Genomic DNA, 18,860 nt, shown 5'->3' on the forward strand with positions numbered 1-18,860 from the left:
TTTTTGTCCAGTCTCTTCCCACATCTCCCACACCCCTTTCCCCCCCAAGAATAGTCAGTCCATTCCCTTTCTATGTCCCTGATTCTATTATAATCAACAGTTCATTCTGTTCATCAGATTATTTATTCACTTGATTCTTAGATTCACTTGTTGATAGATGCATATTTGTTGTTCATAATTTGTATCTTTACCTTTTTCTTCCTCTTCCTCTTCTTAAAGGATACCTTTCAGCATTTCATATAATCCTGGTTTGGTGGTGATGAACTCCTTTAGCTTTTCCTTATCTGTGAAGCTCTTTATCTGACCTTCAATTCTGAATGATAGCTTTGCTGGATAAAGTAATCTTGGTTGTAGTTTCTTGGTATTCATCACTTTGAATATTTCTTGCCACTCCCTTCTGGCCTGCAAACTTTCTGTTGAGAAATCAGCTGACAGTCGTATGGGTATTCCCTTGTAGGTAACTGAGTTACTTTCTCTTGCTGTTTTTAAGATTCTCTCTTTATCTTTTGCTCTTGGCATTTTTATTATGATGTGTCTTGGTGTGGTCCTCTTTGGATTCCTTTTGTTTGGGGTTCTCCACGCTTCTTGGACCTGTAAGTCCATTTCTTTCACCAGGTGGGGGAAGTTTTCTGTCATTATTTCTTCAAATAGGTTTTCAATATCTTGCTCTCTCTCATCTTCTGGCACCCCTATAATTCTGATGTTGGTACGCTTGAAGCTGTCCCAGAGGCTTCTTACACTATCCTCGCATTTTTGGATTCTTTTTTCATTTTGCTTTTCCCGTTGGATGTTTTTTGCTTCCTCGCAATTCAAATCATTGACTTGATTCTTGCGCTCCTCTGGTCTGCTGTCGGGCGTCTGTTTAATATTCGTTATTTCAGACCGTGTGTGCTTAATTTCTAGTTGGTTCCCCAATATAAGATCGAGGGTCTTATTAGTTTTCGTGTAGATCTCATTAAGTCTATCGGCAGCTTCTAAACAGTTCTTGAGAGACCTTAAAAGTGTGGTTCTGAACTCTATTTCTTCCATTGACAATTTTGTCCTGTTTCTTTGTCTCCGCATTTTGTTATGCTTCTTTGGTGCACCCCCTAGTGGTCTTTGTTCGCAGTCTTATAGATAAATCTTGATTGTTGTAGCTAATTCCAGGGAGGGTTTGACCTCCAGGCCAAGTGGCTATGAGAATCAGCTGTGTCAGCAGTGAGAGAACTTCTGTCCTCTAGGGAGGTGCTAATCTAGCCTTTGCCTGAGGCTATCCGGTAAATGCCTCTGTGCAGGGCTTGGGCAGGGCGGGTCGCACAGGATCAACAGGGTGGGCCGGAGAGAGCAGTTATGGCGGCTCTCAGTCCTGTCCCCAGGGGCTCTGCCTCTCTGAGTCCCAGCACCCGCTGCAAAGCTCGGAGAGAAAGCTGCACTCGCTCTGACCAAAGCCAGACAGTCCGCTTCTCCCGTTTGAGCCTGGGTCCCTAAAGACTCGCCTGTATCTGGAGCTCAGAGTCTGCGACTCCCTCCCGATTGAAAACAACAACCGCGCCCTCCGCCGCCAGCCCGCTCCGCGCACTCCGCACCTCAGAATTTGACTTCAGCACTGCGCCTCCTCTGAGTGTCCGTATGCGTTTCTCTTTCCTCCTAGTTGTAGGACTTCCACTCAGCCAGCGTTCCTGTGGTTCTGGGTGATGTCCGTTCCGTGTTTTAGTTTCACTTTTGAAGTAGTTGTTCAAAGCAGCAAACTCCTGCGTTAACCTATGCCGCCATCTTGGTTCTCCCTCAAAAACATTATTCTTAAATAAGGAAAAACGGAATACATTCCTTCGATATTGAGAACAAGACAAGCATGGCTGCTATGGCCATTTCTGGTTAGCACTGTACTGGAGGTCCGAGCTAGCAGGGTACTTATACAAGATAAAGAAGTAATGAGGAAGACAGTGGAAAAGAGAAATAAACTGTGGTTATTCACAAATAATATGAATAGGTACAAAGAAAACTCAAAATAATCTAAGAATAAATGATCAAATAAGAGCTTTTATTTTCTAATATATTTTTTACTTTGACTCTCTACATTTCCTTTTTTAACTAAAAAAAGTGTATAAGAGTATATAAAACATACATGTACAGTTTGTATTAAAACTATAAACTTTACAAAAGAAATGTTGTCATCCAAACACCAGCAATTTAAATTAGAATTGTTGTCATCCAAAATAATCCATGGAATGTTCACCTTTTTGGATATTTCATATTATTTGTTTTTTTAAAAATATATTTATTATTGTCTTTATTATAAAACTAGAGGCTCGGTGCATGATTTCATGCACTCGTGGTGGGGGTGGGGGCGAACACTTAGCCTGGCCTGCATCCTCTTGCAGCCTGGAGCCCCTTGCTCCTTACCGCCTGCCTGAAGCAGAGGTGGGCGCTCGCCAGCCTTGAGCCTGGCTTCTGGCTGAGTGGCGCTCCTCCTTTGGGAGTGCACTGACCACCAGGGGGCAGCTCCTGCATTGAGTGTTTGTGCCGGGAGCCGGTCCATCCTTGCTGTTTCAAGGGACCTGGCATATATGGCATACTGTTCTTAATATGTTTGCTCACCTTCTTGGCACTATGTGTTTTAACCAAGGTCACCTCTCTGAGAAAGGTTGTTTCCCCAGGTAGGGATTTTCCCCTGAAGTTAGGGAGGGAATAAAACCCCTTAACTAAGTGCCAGGCGGGTAATTAATCACTTTAACTACGAACAATCATGCTTAAGCTACATAATCTTTACTCCCTGGAATGGAGATAAGAAACGCCCTAACCTTTGGAATAGAGATTGATAGGATTGGAATCAACTGGTATAAATACAGATGTAACAAGACAACTGGACACAGAACCTAGAGACAGAAGAACTTCGCTGGAGAGAACATGGCAAAAGATCCTGGACAGAAACTGGCCACAGAACCTAGAGACAGAACCTAGCGAGAGAACCTGGCTGAAGAACCTAGAGACAGAACCTGGCTACAGAACCTGGACAGAACCTGGTTGGAGAACCTAGCGAGGGAACATGGCTACAGGACCTGGCTGGAGAACCTGGAGAACCTGGCTGGAGAACCTAGTGAGGGAACATGGCTACAGAACCTGGCTGGAGAACCTAGCAAGAGAACATGGACACAGAACCTGGCTGGAGATCCTAACCAGAACTTCGCTGGAGATCCTGACCAGAACTTGGCTGGAGATCCTGGCTAGGCTGCTGATCAACTGAACACTGTCTCCGTGTCATTCCTTCTTCGCCGACTCTGTCCACACCTTTGGAGACACCTGGACCTGCTGGGGTTGGACCCCAGCATGTTTGCTCCCTGGTCGTAAGTGCATGTCATAGCGACTGGTCGTTCTGCTGTTTGGTCAATTTGCATATTAGGGTTTTATTATATAGGATAGATTCATTTTTTTATTATAAAAATATTCAAATGCAGAAATGTGTAAGATATCTAATGCCCCTGAACAAAGTACTAATAACAGTCAGATATATCTGCTTCCATATTTTGTTCTATGTATAGTTACACATACACATGTATTTTAGCATGGTATTCTTCATATACCATTATCAAATGTCAACAAACTACCTTCCATATTTATTAAACTCTAACAAAGAATCCAAAAAATGTTAAGCTGTTATAATGTTCCCATAAGCTTCTTCTATGCTAATTTATGAGTGTGTTCAACCACTTCCTGCTTATAAAATAAAAACTTACTGTGTTATATACTCCTTCAATAGTTTCTGGTCCTTCAGTGGATTTAGCCACTATTTTCAGCTTCCCAGGTGAACCTTTCTCCAACTGTTGAACCTAGTAAGGATAAACAATGTAATGATTCTATCTAAAGGGGACCAAAAAAATGGTCCTAGGGTATACATGTGAGTGTGGGTGTATAGGGACCCAGCCAGAAAGGCAGAGAGGGAAGGGAAGGCTTATTTGTTTAAAGATGAGAAAAACTGCAGGCCATCATCATAGAGGAAAAAAAGAAGACAATTAGCTGAAGAGGGGATGTCCCTGAAAAGGTGAAAGAAGGTGAGGGGAACAGTGAGAGAAGAGGAAATCCGAGCTAAGCGGAGGAAGGACACCACCGTATCAGAGGAGGAGGGGACCAGGACCAAAGGGGGACAGTTTTGTAGATCCAGGGTGGGAACATTGTCTGCAAGGTTTGCTATTGAGTACAGACCAATTTATTTAATAATGTGGAGGAGGAGTAAAATAAAAAGCTAAAGAGAGAGAGAATAAAAAGAAAATAAAAGGAATTCCAAAAGTCATTCAGACTCACCATCACAGGTATAAATTTTCTTAAGAACTTAACACCATGTTGCTCCATGTAGGAACCCACTTTCTCTGCCATTTCTTGATCAAAGCCACGAAGAAGGATTGAACGCACCATAACTGTGACATCTAAGCCAATACCAGCCAGAAATCCTGCACATTCTAGAGCCACATAAGATGCACCAACTACTAATGTTTTGCCAGGGCAATAAGGCAGAGAAAAAAGGTCATCACTGAAAAAGAAAAATAAGAAAAAGAACACCTAGGCAATAAAATTACATGAGTTACTTAGGTTTCAATGTCTTTTGTTGGCTGAATTGCAATTTGGGGCTTGAATGAAGGAACACTAGAAGAATTTAGAGGTTTGTAATAGTTTCTCCTGTGGACGAGGAAGTACACCTCCATTTTTTCAAAATCAAATTATTGGATCACAACCAAAGTTTTTTAAAAAACAGAACAGAAAATTTTAGACTACATTATATGTGATAAGAGGAAATACTATTTTGTTAGTTTGGGATATGTGTGTGTGTTCACCCGAGTACTAACAGCACAATAAAAAATGTATTTCTTGCCCTAACCGGTTTGGCTCAGTGGATAGAGCGTCAGCCTGCAGACTGACGGGTCCCAGGTTCAATTCCAGTCAAGGGCATGTACCGTGGTTATGTGGTTACGGGCACATCCCCAGCAGGGGGTGTGCAGGAGGCAGCTGATTGATGTTTCTCTCTCATTGATGTTTCTAACTCTCTATCCTTCTCCCTTCCTCTCTGTAAAAAATCAATAAAATATATATATTTTTTAAATGTACTTCTTAATGTGCATCTGATCAAAAAAGCTTTGAAAGTCATTGTATTACATTATACACTGTCCTCTGTAGAACTATCCAGGGGAAATTCCTATTAAACCGCAGTATTAGGAATAGCCACGATTTTCCTGATCAGCCAGTTCATTATTATATTAGACATTAAAACCTAAAGCTAATTGTATTCGTTGACCTCCAGGAAGTTTAGGGCAAATTCTCAGAGCAATGACCTAGAAACATATAGCATATTTTTGTAAGTAAATTCGATCTTATTAATTACCTAACCTTATTTTCTCTTTGCTCCATTATGTTAACTACATAGCTTTTTGCATTGTATATACATACCTTTATTCATCAATTCAAATCTTTGTGAAATAAAACAGGGAATAAACTGGAAACTCATAAACATAATATAATTTAATTAAAATGGCCAATTTACTCTTACCTAGTAATACAGTATTCTTTATCTCCTTGGATTCCCAAATACCGTGGCCTTGCACCTGTTGCTATGACAAATTTTGCAGCAGTATAATAAGTCTCTTGTCCTTTTCTATTGGTTGCCTTTAAAAAAGAAAAGTAAACTTCACTTCTCAACCAATACTACAAAGTACCAGACACCATGGACCAACTAGTTACCACCCTTATGGAGCTTCCCATCAACAGGAACAGACATGCAAAAATAGCAATGCAGTATGATAAGCACCACCATAGAAAATAGAAGTCTTTACAAAACATTAACCAAAAGACCACAGTGGGAGTGGAGTAGGGGACTGGAACGCTAGGCAAGAAAGGCTCCATAGTTAGTAACGTTTTAAGTAGGGATGAGAAAAGTGAAAAGATTTTAGAGAAATTGACATCTAAAGAGAGAATAGTACATAAAAATGCACACAGGCCTGAAAGCAGCTGGCATATGGGGAACAGCAAGTTGCCAGAAGTGGCAGGAGAGGAGAGTACAGTATGTGTTAGAGGTAAAGTCACACAGATTAACGCCAAATGTAAAGATGCTCCTATACCATCCTACAAATCCAGGCTATGGAGTATCAACAAAGGTTGTTCATTGTTTTTTTATTTTCAATTACACAAGTAAATCATAAATAGATTCATTTTTTTTTCCAGAGAGGAAGGGAGAGGGAGAGATAGAAACATCAATGATGAGAGAGAATCATTGATTGGCTGCTTCCTGCGTGGCCCCTACTGGGGATCGAGCCCACAAACCGGGCATGTGCTCTGACTGGGAATCAAACCACAACCTCCTTCCTATTTCATAGGTCAACACTCAACCACTGAGCCACACCAACTGGGCTATATTCACATTTTAAAAATTCAAAAAGCAATGAAAGTGTTTAAACTAGGAGGTGGTTTCAGTGGGATAGAGGGAGGGCAGCCTGGAGACAAGGACCTGCTACAAACAAACGGTGCAAGCTGTGAAGATGAAGTGGGAGGAACCTGAAGTTTCCTGCTGGAGTAACTGGAGAGACACTGGTATCACTAAGTGAGCAAGCATAGAAGAGGCAGTCTGGCTGAGAATGATGGGTTTATTCAACCAACTATACCAGGCAAATGACAGTGTGAATACGGATACTGACTGGAGTATACCAGGTATTTCTAGTTATGTTCCATGTGAATGATGCCATTTAAATTAGCCCATGTATAGTTCTAAAGGGGTAGCTTTAATTGGACCACATCACACCTTTCTAGAGACAAGAAATGACTACAAAATACCCTCAAATTCTGTCAAGATCACTGCACACTGTGTTACAAAAGCAGAGTATAAAAATAAATGGGTGCTGAGGATGATATTTGGCTGTCTTTCATAACTCCAATTTGAAAGTTTTGTGTTCATTAAAATGGCTTCATTTTCCTTACATATTGATCATATAACACATAAACATTACATATATAAATTTATAAAATATACTAATTCTTATGCTACCTTTATTAATACTTTTATGAATTTATATTAACGTTTTAATTAAGGTTTCATTTTTTTTAAATTAACACTATTAAAATTTTGATTGTTTAAACTTTTTTTTTTTAAATATATTTTATTGATTTTTTACAGAGAGGAAGGGAGAGAGATAGAGAGTTAGAAACATCGATGAGAGAGAAACATCGATCAGCTGCCTCCTGCACATCTCCTACTGGGGATATGCCCGCAACCCAGGTACATGCCCTTGACCGGAATCGAACCTGGGACCTTTCAGTCCACAGGCCGACGCTCTATCCACTGAGCCAAACGGGTTTCAGCTAAACTTTTTCTTTTAAGATGGCAATGAGCCTGACCAGTGTGCTCAGTGGTTGAACATGACCTATGAGCCTGCACCCCGGTCAGGCAAATGCTGGGGTGCAGGCTCGAGCCTCAGTAGGAGGTGTGCAGGAGGCAACCAATCAACGTATCTCTTTCATCATTGATGTTTCTATCTCTCTCCTTCTCCCTTCCTCTCTGAAATTAAAATTTTTTTTTAAAGATGGCAAATAAGTTTAAATCAAGAGTTTTCTTTAAAAGGCAATTTCTTTAATTTAGCCAGACTTGTGAAATGCACTAACAATGGAGGAGCATGCGCTAGCTATAGTCCTTAACATAAACATGGAATTTTAGTTCAAGGCACGTACAAGCAGTAATAAAGGGAAAGCAATGAACAAGATAAAATATTCAGAGAGTACCTTTATTTTATGGCGTTCGACAAATTCTCCATAGGAATTTACATAGGCCACAGACTTCTCCCTCAAAGACAGCCCATAGCTCCAATTTAGAGAGCCAATGTGGTTTTGAATAGCTTCTGTCATGATCTCCCAATTGTGCTTTACTGGAAATAAGTAACCAGGATGAACTTATCAAGTGGCTCTTACTGTAAATGGTAAATTATATACAACTGCACAAGCCATATGACATATTGCTTTAAAAAATCAAGAAATGAACAGAAAATAAATAGCAACTTAAACCGTTTTTATACCAGTTATGGTTTATACTTCTTCCTCTTTTATATTATAAAACATGCAAAAAAGCATAATTCTGAAAAGAATAAAACTGGAAAAAATATCCATGGGGAACAGAATGGAGAAAACTAGCTCTCCCATGGCCGTGCATGCAAAGTTATGAGGCAAGAAGATCATCACTACTCAGGAGCACGCAAGGACATTTTCACATGGTTGGCTTGTTGCACGTGGCCTTCTGCATGTGAAGGGAAGCAGGTCTCAGGTCAGTGAGCACTGCATATTCGCCTCCCCAGACAGGCCCAGGCTAATCCCATCTGGTTCACCCAGTGGTAGTTTTATGATAGTGCATATCCTATATTTCTTTGTGATAAATGTGGTTAGTACTCACCATTGCATAGCATTTTTATTAAAATGTACACGCACTTCCTTTTGAAGTTGGGATGGGAGTTGATGGAATCAGATTTCTCATCAACCCTGTACCTTTTAGGTGGAGTTTATTTCCAGGCATTCACCTTATCTGCTGCTGCTGGTTCCCAAAGGAGACACCGTCTCCATGCACCACCATATTTATAAGACACAGAAGCCAGCCGGTGGCTCCCATCAAACTAGATGAGACCCATGAAGACAAACCCAACCAACTAAGGGTTCACCTCTGGTCACATTTGGAGACTCACCGCCTCTAGCACTCTCAAGAAAGGCTCCACCACTAATCATCAGGAACATGGGACATTACAGTGTAGGCAAGAGGAAGAGGTCACAGTACAGAAAGGCTTGGCCAATGTAAATGTTTATAATAAAGTCAACTAAGATTTTGCAATCCAGAGAGTCATTCCGTTACTACATTACCCAACTCCCACCCCATGACCCCAGGAGGTTACGACCCAGCAGTGGCACATACCCTCATATCCTAAGATAACTGCCTCACTTCCCCAATAGTTGGAAAAGCTATTTTTCCAACCCTTAAAGTATCATTTATCCCAAGGACCTTGTCAGTTAAATTCACACTTCATATCCTTGTTTCTGGTTATTGTTGTAAAAGACATTCTATATTAGAGGTTCCCACACATGGCTGCACATCAGGACCCCTGGGAATCATGTTAAAATATACAGATTCTAGGACCCACCTCAAACCTATGCAATCATGAGCAGGACCACAGGAGGCTCCTAATGAATGTTAATTAAACAAATTTTTTAACTAGCTATAGACATACAAATAGCAAGTCTTTCTCTAAGAAACTCATTCTTTCTTTTCTCTCAATCTACATTTTTTATACCAGTACCCACCTTGTTGATTATACTCCCAGCCAAATTTCCTTGAGTCTTTTAATGCCTGCCCCAAAAGGGCAGCTTGATGCATCAGTTTCTTAGGAATACAACCTACATTTACACAAGTACCACCAAGACCTGAAAAAGAAAATAATAATTTTAATGTTTGTTTTTGGGTGTGTGTGTGTATGTAGTTTTACACATGTGCGGAGTCAGTGTTATTAAAATATGGAAATGGCCTGCCCAGTGTGGTTCAGTGGTTGAGCATTGACCTATGAACCAGGAGGTCATAGTACAATTCCCGGAGAGGCCACATGCCTGGGTTGTGAGCTCGATCCCCACTGTAGGGTGTGCAGGAAGCAGCCAATCAATGATTCTCATCATTGATGTTTCTACTTTTCTCTCCCTCTCCCTTCCTCTCTGAAATCAATAAAAATATATGTATTTTTTAAATTAAAATATGGAGATGACAAATTTGAATGTTTGGGGGTCAACATCATACTCCACAATAACATGCAAATGATTACCCAGACTTTTTAAGCACAGGTCTGTGAAGGAGGCCCAAGGATGAGCAAAAATGTGGATGTGCATTTTAACAGTTTTCTGGAGATGCTGTCCAAAACTTTCATTTGAGTCTAACCTACGAAGGAATCAGAACTGTATTAATTACCAGGTGTACCGGTTAATAATGCAGATTTTGTAATCAAAGAAAACACAATAATTTCAAGAGAAACATCAAAAGTGCTTTATTTATAGTAATGTCCATCACTAGCTACACATTTTCCCCATCTTTCTGGTATTTTGTGGTTATTATCCCAACAGAACTTTTCTTGTTTTGAGGCAAACCATTCAGAGACCCAATTTTCCATTTCTTCGTACGTTTTGAAGTGCTGCTCAGAAAGTGCGTGTGACATCAATTGGAACAAGTGGTAATCTGAAGGAGCAAGGTCTGGTGAATACAGTAGGTGGGTTAATACTTCCCAGGCAAGATCTTTTAACGGGTCTTTAACTGGTTTTGAAGTGTATGATAGTGCATTATCATGAAGCAAAATTACTTTGCCGTATCTTCTGGCACATTCTGGTCATTTCATGATCAAAGCATGGTTCAAATTGATTATTTGTTGTCAGCAGCGATCAATATTAACGGTTTCACCTGGTTTTAGAAACTCATAATACACCACACCTTCCTGATCCCACCAAACGCAGAGCATTGTCTTCTTTCCGAAGCGATTTGGCCTTGCAGTCGATGTTGATGGTTGACCTGGATCAACCCATGATTTTGTGCGCTTGGGATTCTCAAAATAAATCCACTTTTCATTGTCAGTCACAATTCAATGCAAAAAAAACTTTCTTTAATGCCATTGAAGCAACATTTTAATGATGACTTTTCGGTTTTCCATTTGTCTTTCGTTCAGTTGATGTGGCACCCATTTTCCTTCCTTTAAAATCTTTCCCATTGCTTGTAAATGATCAGAAATTGTTTGCTGAGCAACGTTTAATCTTTCTGCAAGTTGTTTTTGAGTTTGACATGCATCTTCATCCAATAATGCTTGTAATTGTTGGTCTTCAAACTTTTTCGGTTGACCTGGACGTTCTTTGTCTTTCACATCAAAATCATCACTTTTAAAGTGTTTAAACCAGCGTTCACAAGTATCTTGAGATGGAACACATTCACCATAAGCTTCCGGAAGTATACGATAATTTTCAGCAGCACTTTTCTTCAAAATAATGAATTAAAACTTCCCACAAATGCTCTTTTTTTGGCATGAAATTCAACATTTTTAAGCATAAAATTATCTATAATGTTAACACCTTCAGAAAATTTGACATATGAAGTTTTTGTTAAATTTTTTAAAAATATATTTTATTGATTTTTTACAGAGAGGAAGGGAGAAGGATAGAGAATTAGAAACATCAATGAGAGAGAAACATCAATCAGCTGCCTCCTGCACACTCCCTACTGGGGATATGCCGGCAACCAAGGTATATGCCCTTGATCAGAATCAAACCTGGGACCCTTCAGTCCGCAGGCCGACGCTCTATCCACTGAGCCAAACTGGTCAAGGTTGACATATGAAGTTTTGAAGCTTATTGTCAATACAACAAAAGAGCATACATATCAACATATGTGTAATTCTATCTATTGAAAAAAAATCCGCATTATTAACCAGTACACCTGGTATATACTAAACCAGTGGCCAGAACCCCAGATTCCAGACTTTTCTCTTTGTAACTCTGACTCCTCTGAGACAATAGTAGGTCCACTGCAATGCAAATTAGCTTTACTAATATAAAATTCTAGGCTATAATTTTTTTAGTAAGGTTGAATTTTTAAAAATAATTTTCATATTTTGTCAGGGCTCTGGCAGCAAATAGATGACAACTTCAAGCTGGGTAATTAAGTTTATAGAGAAATTATTACTGGGGTATGGGCAAGAAAAGCAAGGAGGGATAGAACAATAGTAACAACTACTAACAGTGGGCTCATCACCAACCCTACATGAGGGACTAAGCACACCGAGTAGGTGCCACAGACCAAAGAGGGGCTGTGGCTTTCCGTAGGGGATGGAGCCAGCTTGCAGCAACCAAGGGAGGGAACCAAGAAAATGAAGACCTCCCACTCCCTCCTCCTCCCTCCTTCTGTACTCCTCCCATTTCCCCAAATGGCCAAGCCCAACCAGAAGCCAGAGGGCAAGATACCAATTCATCAGCCTTCTGGGATATAAAACAGGGTAGAGAGCATAAAGAATGGAATTAAAGCATAAACAGAAAATATCCAGCACAAAATTGATGTGTTCTATTTTATAGTGGAAAGAATGTGGAAAGGTAAGCACTCTCGTCTACAGCAAAGTCAAAGGCCTTAAGCTCACTGTGCACTTCAAACTGACTTGGAACAATCACACACACACTATTCAACTGACCATCATACCGCCATGAAAGTCAGTTATTAAATCAATGCAGAAACACAAAAAAATGTTACAGCAAACTTAAGTAAGCATGACACAGTTTATACTGCAATCACAACTATGTGAAAGTATTAAATGCATGCGTGTAAAAATTATTATGGCAAAAGTGTTGGAATACTAGGTCAAGGAATTTTTTTTTTTTTAAATCTTCCCTAAGCACTTGTTAACGATGTGATGGTCTTAGGACAATTACTTTACCTCATTAAGACCCAGTTTCCTCACCTATGGAACAGGCTAGTCATACCTCCTGAGATTGTTGTGACGATTAAATGAGATTAAACAAAGCAAAAATGTATGTAAAGAGCAAAGAACAACAAAGAAAAACAGCTTACCCCAGGATGTACCCTGAGGTGACGGGACCACAAAATCTAGCACCATTACTTTCTTTCCCAAAATGGCAGCTTCCTAGGGAAAACAGTGACATATAAAGATCTTGTCATTTTCCTCCCCCCAATTTTTCTATTCCCTAAATAAAAAGGCTGTGTTTGTGTCATAACATAGTCTTTTCTCTTTATTAAACCAGCTATTACAATAAAAGCTTGGACTGTAACATTAAAATTGGCTTTTTTTTTTTTTTTTTTTTTTTACGTAGCAGAAGAAAAGTCTAATGACAATCAGCAGGGAAATTATCTTCAAGTTTTACTTTTTTCATACCTGAGCACATGCAAGGCCACCAGAACCACCGCCAATGACAATGAGGTCATAATCATATGTTGACTCTTTTTGAAGAAGCTTCTGTAATAAACCACTCTGATGTGCCTATGGTTTAATGAGAGAATATGGTATGACTTGTTTTAAAACTGTTTCTTTTTACCCTATGTTTAATCAGCATGGATTTCTCTTATAAAAATACTAGAGGCCCGGTGCATGAAAATTCATACACTCAAGGAGGTCCTGTAGCCTGGCCTGCGTCCTCTCACAGTCCGGGACCCCTCAGGGGATGTCCGACTGATGGCTTAGGTCCACTCCCCGGGGGATTGGGCTTAAGCTAGCAGTCAGACATTCCTCTGGTAACCTGGGAGCCCTCGGGGGATGTCCAACTAACGGCTTAGCCCTGCCATGGAGGCTGGCTTCTGGCTGAGTGGTGCTCCCCCTGTGGAAGTGCACTGACCACCAGGGGGAAGCTCCTGCATTGAGTGTCTACCCCCTGGTGGTCAGTGAACATCATAGTGACCAGTCGTCCCCTGTTACAGTCAATTTGCATATTACCCTTTTATTATATAGGATTAGAACAATCTACAATTCGTGTAAACTGGAATTTAAATTTATCTGAATGGTATTCAAATAAAGTCCAACTAGCTACAGTATATGCCAAAGTACATGTTTGTTATCTCCTGATAGGTAGGCATGTGTCAAATGACCCAGAGGTCATGGCTTTCTATCTGTTATATGAGGTCCTTTTCTTTGGCCTAATCATTAACACGTTAAGCGCCCAGTCACCGGTGACTGACGCTATACTTTCCCTCCGGAAGACAAAACAGGCTGGGTGCTTAACGTATTAAAATATTATACCCAAGCACAATAAAATAGCCAAATACCACTCTCCTCTACATTTTGTTCACCTGTGCTAGGATTCCTTTTGAAAAAAATTCTTGCCCTGACTAGTTTGGCTCAGTGCATAGAGCGTCGGCCTGTGGACTCAAGGGTCCCAGGTTCGATTCCGGTCAAGGACGTGTACCTTGGTTGCGGGCACATCCCCAGTAGGGAGTGTACAGGAGGCAGCTGATCGATGTTTCTTTCTCATTGATGTTTCTAACTCTCTATCCCTCTCCCTTCCTCTCTGTAAAAAATCAATAAAATATATTTTTTTAAAAAATTATTATGCATCCTCAGTAGGACACAGACTTCAAATTTCTCATGGTTTCTCATAAATTGATCTAAAATTTGCAGCTTATTGATAAATTTCCTATATAAAATATACATTTTGTTTTTTCTTTCAACAATGATCATGAGCCTGGCTCTTCACTATATTCTCTTGTTCATTTGGCCCTTCTTGTGATCAGAAGTAGCTTAAATGAGGTTAGAGGATCAAATATGATTTAGCCATAGTTTTCTTTATATGAAGTTAGTTGCTCAATCCTATTATGTGGGCTTTAGAAATACCATGCTAGAACCAGCTCATCCTGGGAAGCACAACAGAAGTGCTATGAAACTACAGGACTCAATGGACGTAATGTGGCCCACTGAAGGATGGATGCCAATAGAGGCTTCCAGCACATTCTAAAAAGAACTCCTTTGGCCTCCTTACTTTTAGGTGCCATGAGAGAAATCTGTCTCCTAGGCCTCATCCTCTGTCATCATTTTCTACATTAGGATTGGCAGGACCAGCATTCCTGAAGGTGTTTAGGGTCTATGATTACAGTACTTACCACCATGTGAATTGAGTTATAGTTTCTAGGACTAATACAACAGACTGTTACTAGATTAACAATACTAATCATAAGAGTAAGATACAATGTAGATCATCTTTTTCCCCTAAGAAAAATATAATTTTAATTATAATTTCAGATATAGCACAGTGTGGCTCAGCAGTTGAACATCAACCCATACACCAAGAGGTAGGTCATTGGCTCGATTCCCAGTCAGGGCACATGCCCAGGTTGCAGGCTTGATCCCCAGTAGGGGGCGTTGCAGGAGGCAGACGATCAATATTTCTCTCTTAGTAATGTTTCTATCTCTCTCTCTCCCTTCTCCCTCTCTAAAAATTAATCAAAGTATATTTTTAAAAAATTTCAGCTATAAGTAATCAATCACTGTTACTATCATTTGCATACATACATAAAGAATATAAGAGAGCAGAATTTTAATAAAAGTAAATAACTAGTTATAAAATAAGAACCTTATTTAATAAACATCAGTTTTTATCTACTACTGTTTAACTAAATGATTCCTGTTTATTTCTGCATTCTAGGCATGGACCTTTGCAAAGCTCCCAGGGTTAGCAGCCTTGACAGAAGTTCTACTTACCCTAGCCAAGAACGTTAGCATTGACCTCATTTTAATAAACCTTAAAGAAGAACAGACCTTGTTTTTCCCCAAATCAGGAAGAAGAGACCAAGGTCTCCAAGGTGGTCCACCTGGTTGTCTGACAACCTTACTCAAAGCCTTCTCTTTCTTAGTTTCTGAAATCTAAGTTGGTAGGAAAGCTAATTTCTGTCAAAGTAATAAACAAAGTTATCTGATAAGCATCCTATATACTTTTCATCTTACAACTTCCAAAAGACTAATAGACTCCTAAAAATCATTTTATCCCCTTTTAAATATTTTTAAAAACAAAATTTGAACAAACAGCATTCAAAAACACATAATACCATTATTACCTGGAAAGTTCGGTCACATCCACCTATATGTACTTTATTCACAAAAATATTGGGCACCGTTTTCTGATTAGTGATCTCTGACAGCACTTCTTGAACATTGGCCCCATCATCTAAAGAATAAAAAATTAAATATATAAAAACACTGAAAGGGTTCCAAACCTTTGTGAGTCAAAATGAAGTCTTACAATACTTAAATGCTCCCACATACACATCCATACAAGGTCAGCGTATTATATTACTTTATGAAATAATGACTCAAAAGGGGGAAACATCCAGGTTTTCAAGAGACACCTTTAAGAATACAGATGAAGTAACTGATTCCTTTGAAAATAAACCCTTCTAAGTTAGATTCTGATATATAATTTCTTGGTTAAGAAAAGAATCCTCTAAACAGCTAATATCAAGATAAAATCCTCTTTAAGTAGCAAATAGCAAATATCAACAGTAATAACTTCGAAAATATTTCCTACATTTATATTTGAAAAATCTTTATGATCATAGTCCAAAATCTGTCCTCTATCCCTAAAAATAAAACCAGGCCACAACTACCTAAAACTATTGGGTATGCTCTTTAGAAAAGTCTCACAGACTTAAGAACATTTCACTAATTAAGGTGCCTGTTTAAAAGGAGTTGGTGAAGTCCCATGAAGGCAGACATCAATTTTTTTTGTGTTCACCACTCTGTCTCCCACCTATACAAAACACATGCATATGTAAAGTGCTCAATTAATATTAGATAATTAATGCATGTCTGACAAGAATTCAAAAGTGAAAGCTAAAAGATTAATGCGTTCTCCCTCATAGGTACTTCAATCAGGAAATAGGAGCAGATTCTTTTCATTTATTACAGCTTAATCTATTTTGCTAGAAAGTTACCAGATACATCTGAAATGCCTGAAGTGCTTCAAGGTTAGCAGCTTATATATCTTTCTCCTCCCCTCAAATACCAAAAATCTATAATAATAAAAGCATAATATGTTAATTAGACCAGACGACCTTCTGGACGAAGCCGGGGCTATGAGGGAAGCCCGGGTCCCAGGTCCCGGATGCCAGCAGCCGGAGGGAAGCCCAGGTCCTGGGTGCCGGAGGGAAGCCTGGGTCTCGGGTGCCAGAGGGAAGCTGGTGCCGGCAACCGAGGGAAGGAAGGCCTACTCTTGCACGAATTTCATGCATTGGGCCTCTAGTATATAAATGAAAAAACTACACCAAATTATCTGTCCTATATAGAGAGGTTCATTTTCTACATGGTTGAATGTAGATAAAAACAGTTCATGTAACCCAAAGAGACAAGAGTAAACTGAATTGAACAAAGCAAATGCAAAGAAGTCAATCTTGTTGACATTTACCGAAACAACAGTAAGTACTAACCATTCCACTTACCAACTTGATCAAGTTCCAAGATATTATATTCAACTCCCAAAGAAGAAAAGAGTTCTTTAACCTGTAACAAAAATTTGCTTTTACTCTCAGAGTTAACAGAGTTATGAAATATGGACACAGTAATGAAGATGTCCAAAATAAATGTTCTTCAGAAATATGAGCTCTAGACTCTGGTTGTTTGTTGTTTTTAATCCTCACCTGAGAATATGTTTTTATTGATATATTTTAGAGAGAGAGGAAAGGGAAGAAAGAGAGAAACATCTGTGAGAAACATTGATCAACTGCCTCCCATATGTGCCCCAACAAGGGATTGAACCCACACCCTAGGTACGTTCCCTGATTGGGAATTGAACCCTCCACCTTTGGTGTGTGGGATGATGCTCCAGCCAACTGTGCCACTCAGCCAGGGCAGTTTATTTTTTTTTATTCCCTTCCTCTATACATCTTCCCAGAATAATCTCAGCCCATCTCTTCCCTTATTTTACCATTTGAAACCTCAACTTTCAACTTTTGCCCAAATCCCTTTTCGGAACTCAAGGCTGGCAAACAATATTTCTTCACCTGAATGTCCCCAGGCACCTCACATGCAATATGCCCCAAATAACACTCATCACTTCCTACATACATTTTCCTCTTTTTGTGTTTCCTTTCTATAGTCATTAAAGCAGTCAACAAAAATTCATCCATCAAATACTTACTATGTAGTCAAGCTATAACAATGAATAAGACACAATCCCTGCCTCCAGGAGAGGAAACAGACAAATAAATTGACAATTCACACTGCCACTATTCACCAGCTGCCTGAACAAGAAGAAATCCTAGGGCCTTGCTATGTAAACAGGAGACAGAGGACCAGCAGCACAGGCATCACCTAGCAGCTTATGGAATCGGGTCCTGGATCAAAGTTTGCCCACCCCTGGTCTAAAGTCTACTTTTCACCATTCCTTAAACCCTTCAAGGTCCTCTAAAGCCCAGAGAGGTTCTGATTCCAGGATGGAGACAAGGAGCCTGGCAGATTCACTCCCTAATAAAACATCCACAACTGGTGAAATTATTTTAAAAATAACCATTGAAAGTCTCTGGAAATTGACCTCAGGGCACACAACAAATGAAGAAACACGTATTCAAGAAAATCTACTAGACGCCAACATAAACAGGGAGAGTCTGAGGCACTTAAGCCTTAATCCACACCCTTCCTCCTCTGTCCTGGGTCAGCTTGATAGCAGCTCCACTTCAAGTGAGTAGCAAAGTCCCTGATATCTAGTCATCAAAAGGGGTGGACCACCAGCATTTCCCAGTCTCCCCACAGCTCTGAGTGGCAAAGGCTACATTCCTGACGAGTGTGGCCAAAACATGGGGGCCCCCTTCCTTCACCCAGCCACACTCAGGCTGAAAATACCAAGGACCTGATCACCCTGGCCTCAGCCCACTTGTAAGGTGAAGTTCCAGGCTGGGAGCAAGGTCTCAGAGGTTTTGCTCAGAGAAAGAGGTAAACCATAAGATCAGAGAGTTCAGAAGCTCTACCCAAAGGAAATTTCTTTATTTTAAATTGTGTGGAAGTTCAAGTCCAAATGTGGTCTTGAAAATAACGGGAATTTTAATGATAAGCAATGAAGAGGAGGCTGGTAGTTCCAGGAGAACAATAAGCTAATCTGTAAGACAGTTAGTTTACCAGAATGAAAAAAATAATAAAGAAAAAAAAAAGAAAGAAACAGAGAAAGAGAGAGCTAAGAATAATAGTATTTCTAGGATAAGAATAGTCTTAAACTTGTCATGAAAACTATCTCTGCAAAGGGGCCTAGATTTAATTAGATAAGAGTGTGGCCGAAACCGGTTTGGCTCAGTGGATAGAGCGTCGGCCTGCGGACTGAAGGATCCCAGGTTCGATTCCGGTCAAGGGCATGTACCTGGGTTGCGGGCA

General features: G+C 39.9%; 1 protein-coding gene across 3 annotated transcripts in view; it reads right to left on the reverse strand.

Annotated features, from left to right (window-relative positions):
- The window catches only part of TXNRD3 (thioredoxin reductase 3), a 36,585-nt gene that overhangs the window by 14,600 nt on the left and 3,125 nt on the right, over window positions 1–18,860 (reverse strand). For all 3 annotated transcript variants that reach the window (XR_009454164.1, XM_059706759.1, XM_059706760.1), the window contains exons 2-10: window positions 16,940–17,000; window positions 15,560–15,669; window positions 12,894–12,998; window positions 12,572–12,644; window positions 9,292–9,411; window positions 7,735–7,877; window positions 5,516–5,631; window positions 4,279–4,504; window positions 3,714–3,806 (exon numbers count right to left, since the gene is read on the reverse strand). Coding sequence is in view for 2 of the 3 variants with exons in the window: in XM_059706759.1 (XP_059562742.1) it covers window positions 3,714–3,806; window positions 4,279–4,504; window positions 5,516–5,631; window positions 7,735–7,877; window positions 9,292–9,411; window positions 12,572–12,644; window positions 12,894–12,998; window positions 15,560–15,669; window positions 16,940–17,000 (1,047 nt within the window). In the remaining variant the exon portion in view is untranslated. The remainder of the gene's footprint in view (window positions 1–3,713; window positions 3,807–4,278; window positions 4,505–5,515; window positions 5,632–7,734; window positions 7,878–9,291; window positions 9,412–12,571; window positions 12,645–12,893; window positions 12,999–15,559; window positions 15,670–16,939; window positions 17,001–18,860) is intronic.

This window comes from Myotis daubentonii, chromosome 8, assembly GCF_963259705.1.
Source record: "Myotis daubentonii chromosome 8, mMyoDau2.1, whole genome shotgun sequence".
Classification (NCBI taxonomy): Eukaryota; Metazoa; Chordata; class Mammalia; order Chiroptera; family Vespertilionidae; genus Myotis; species Myotis daubentonii.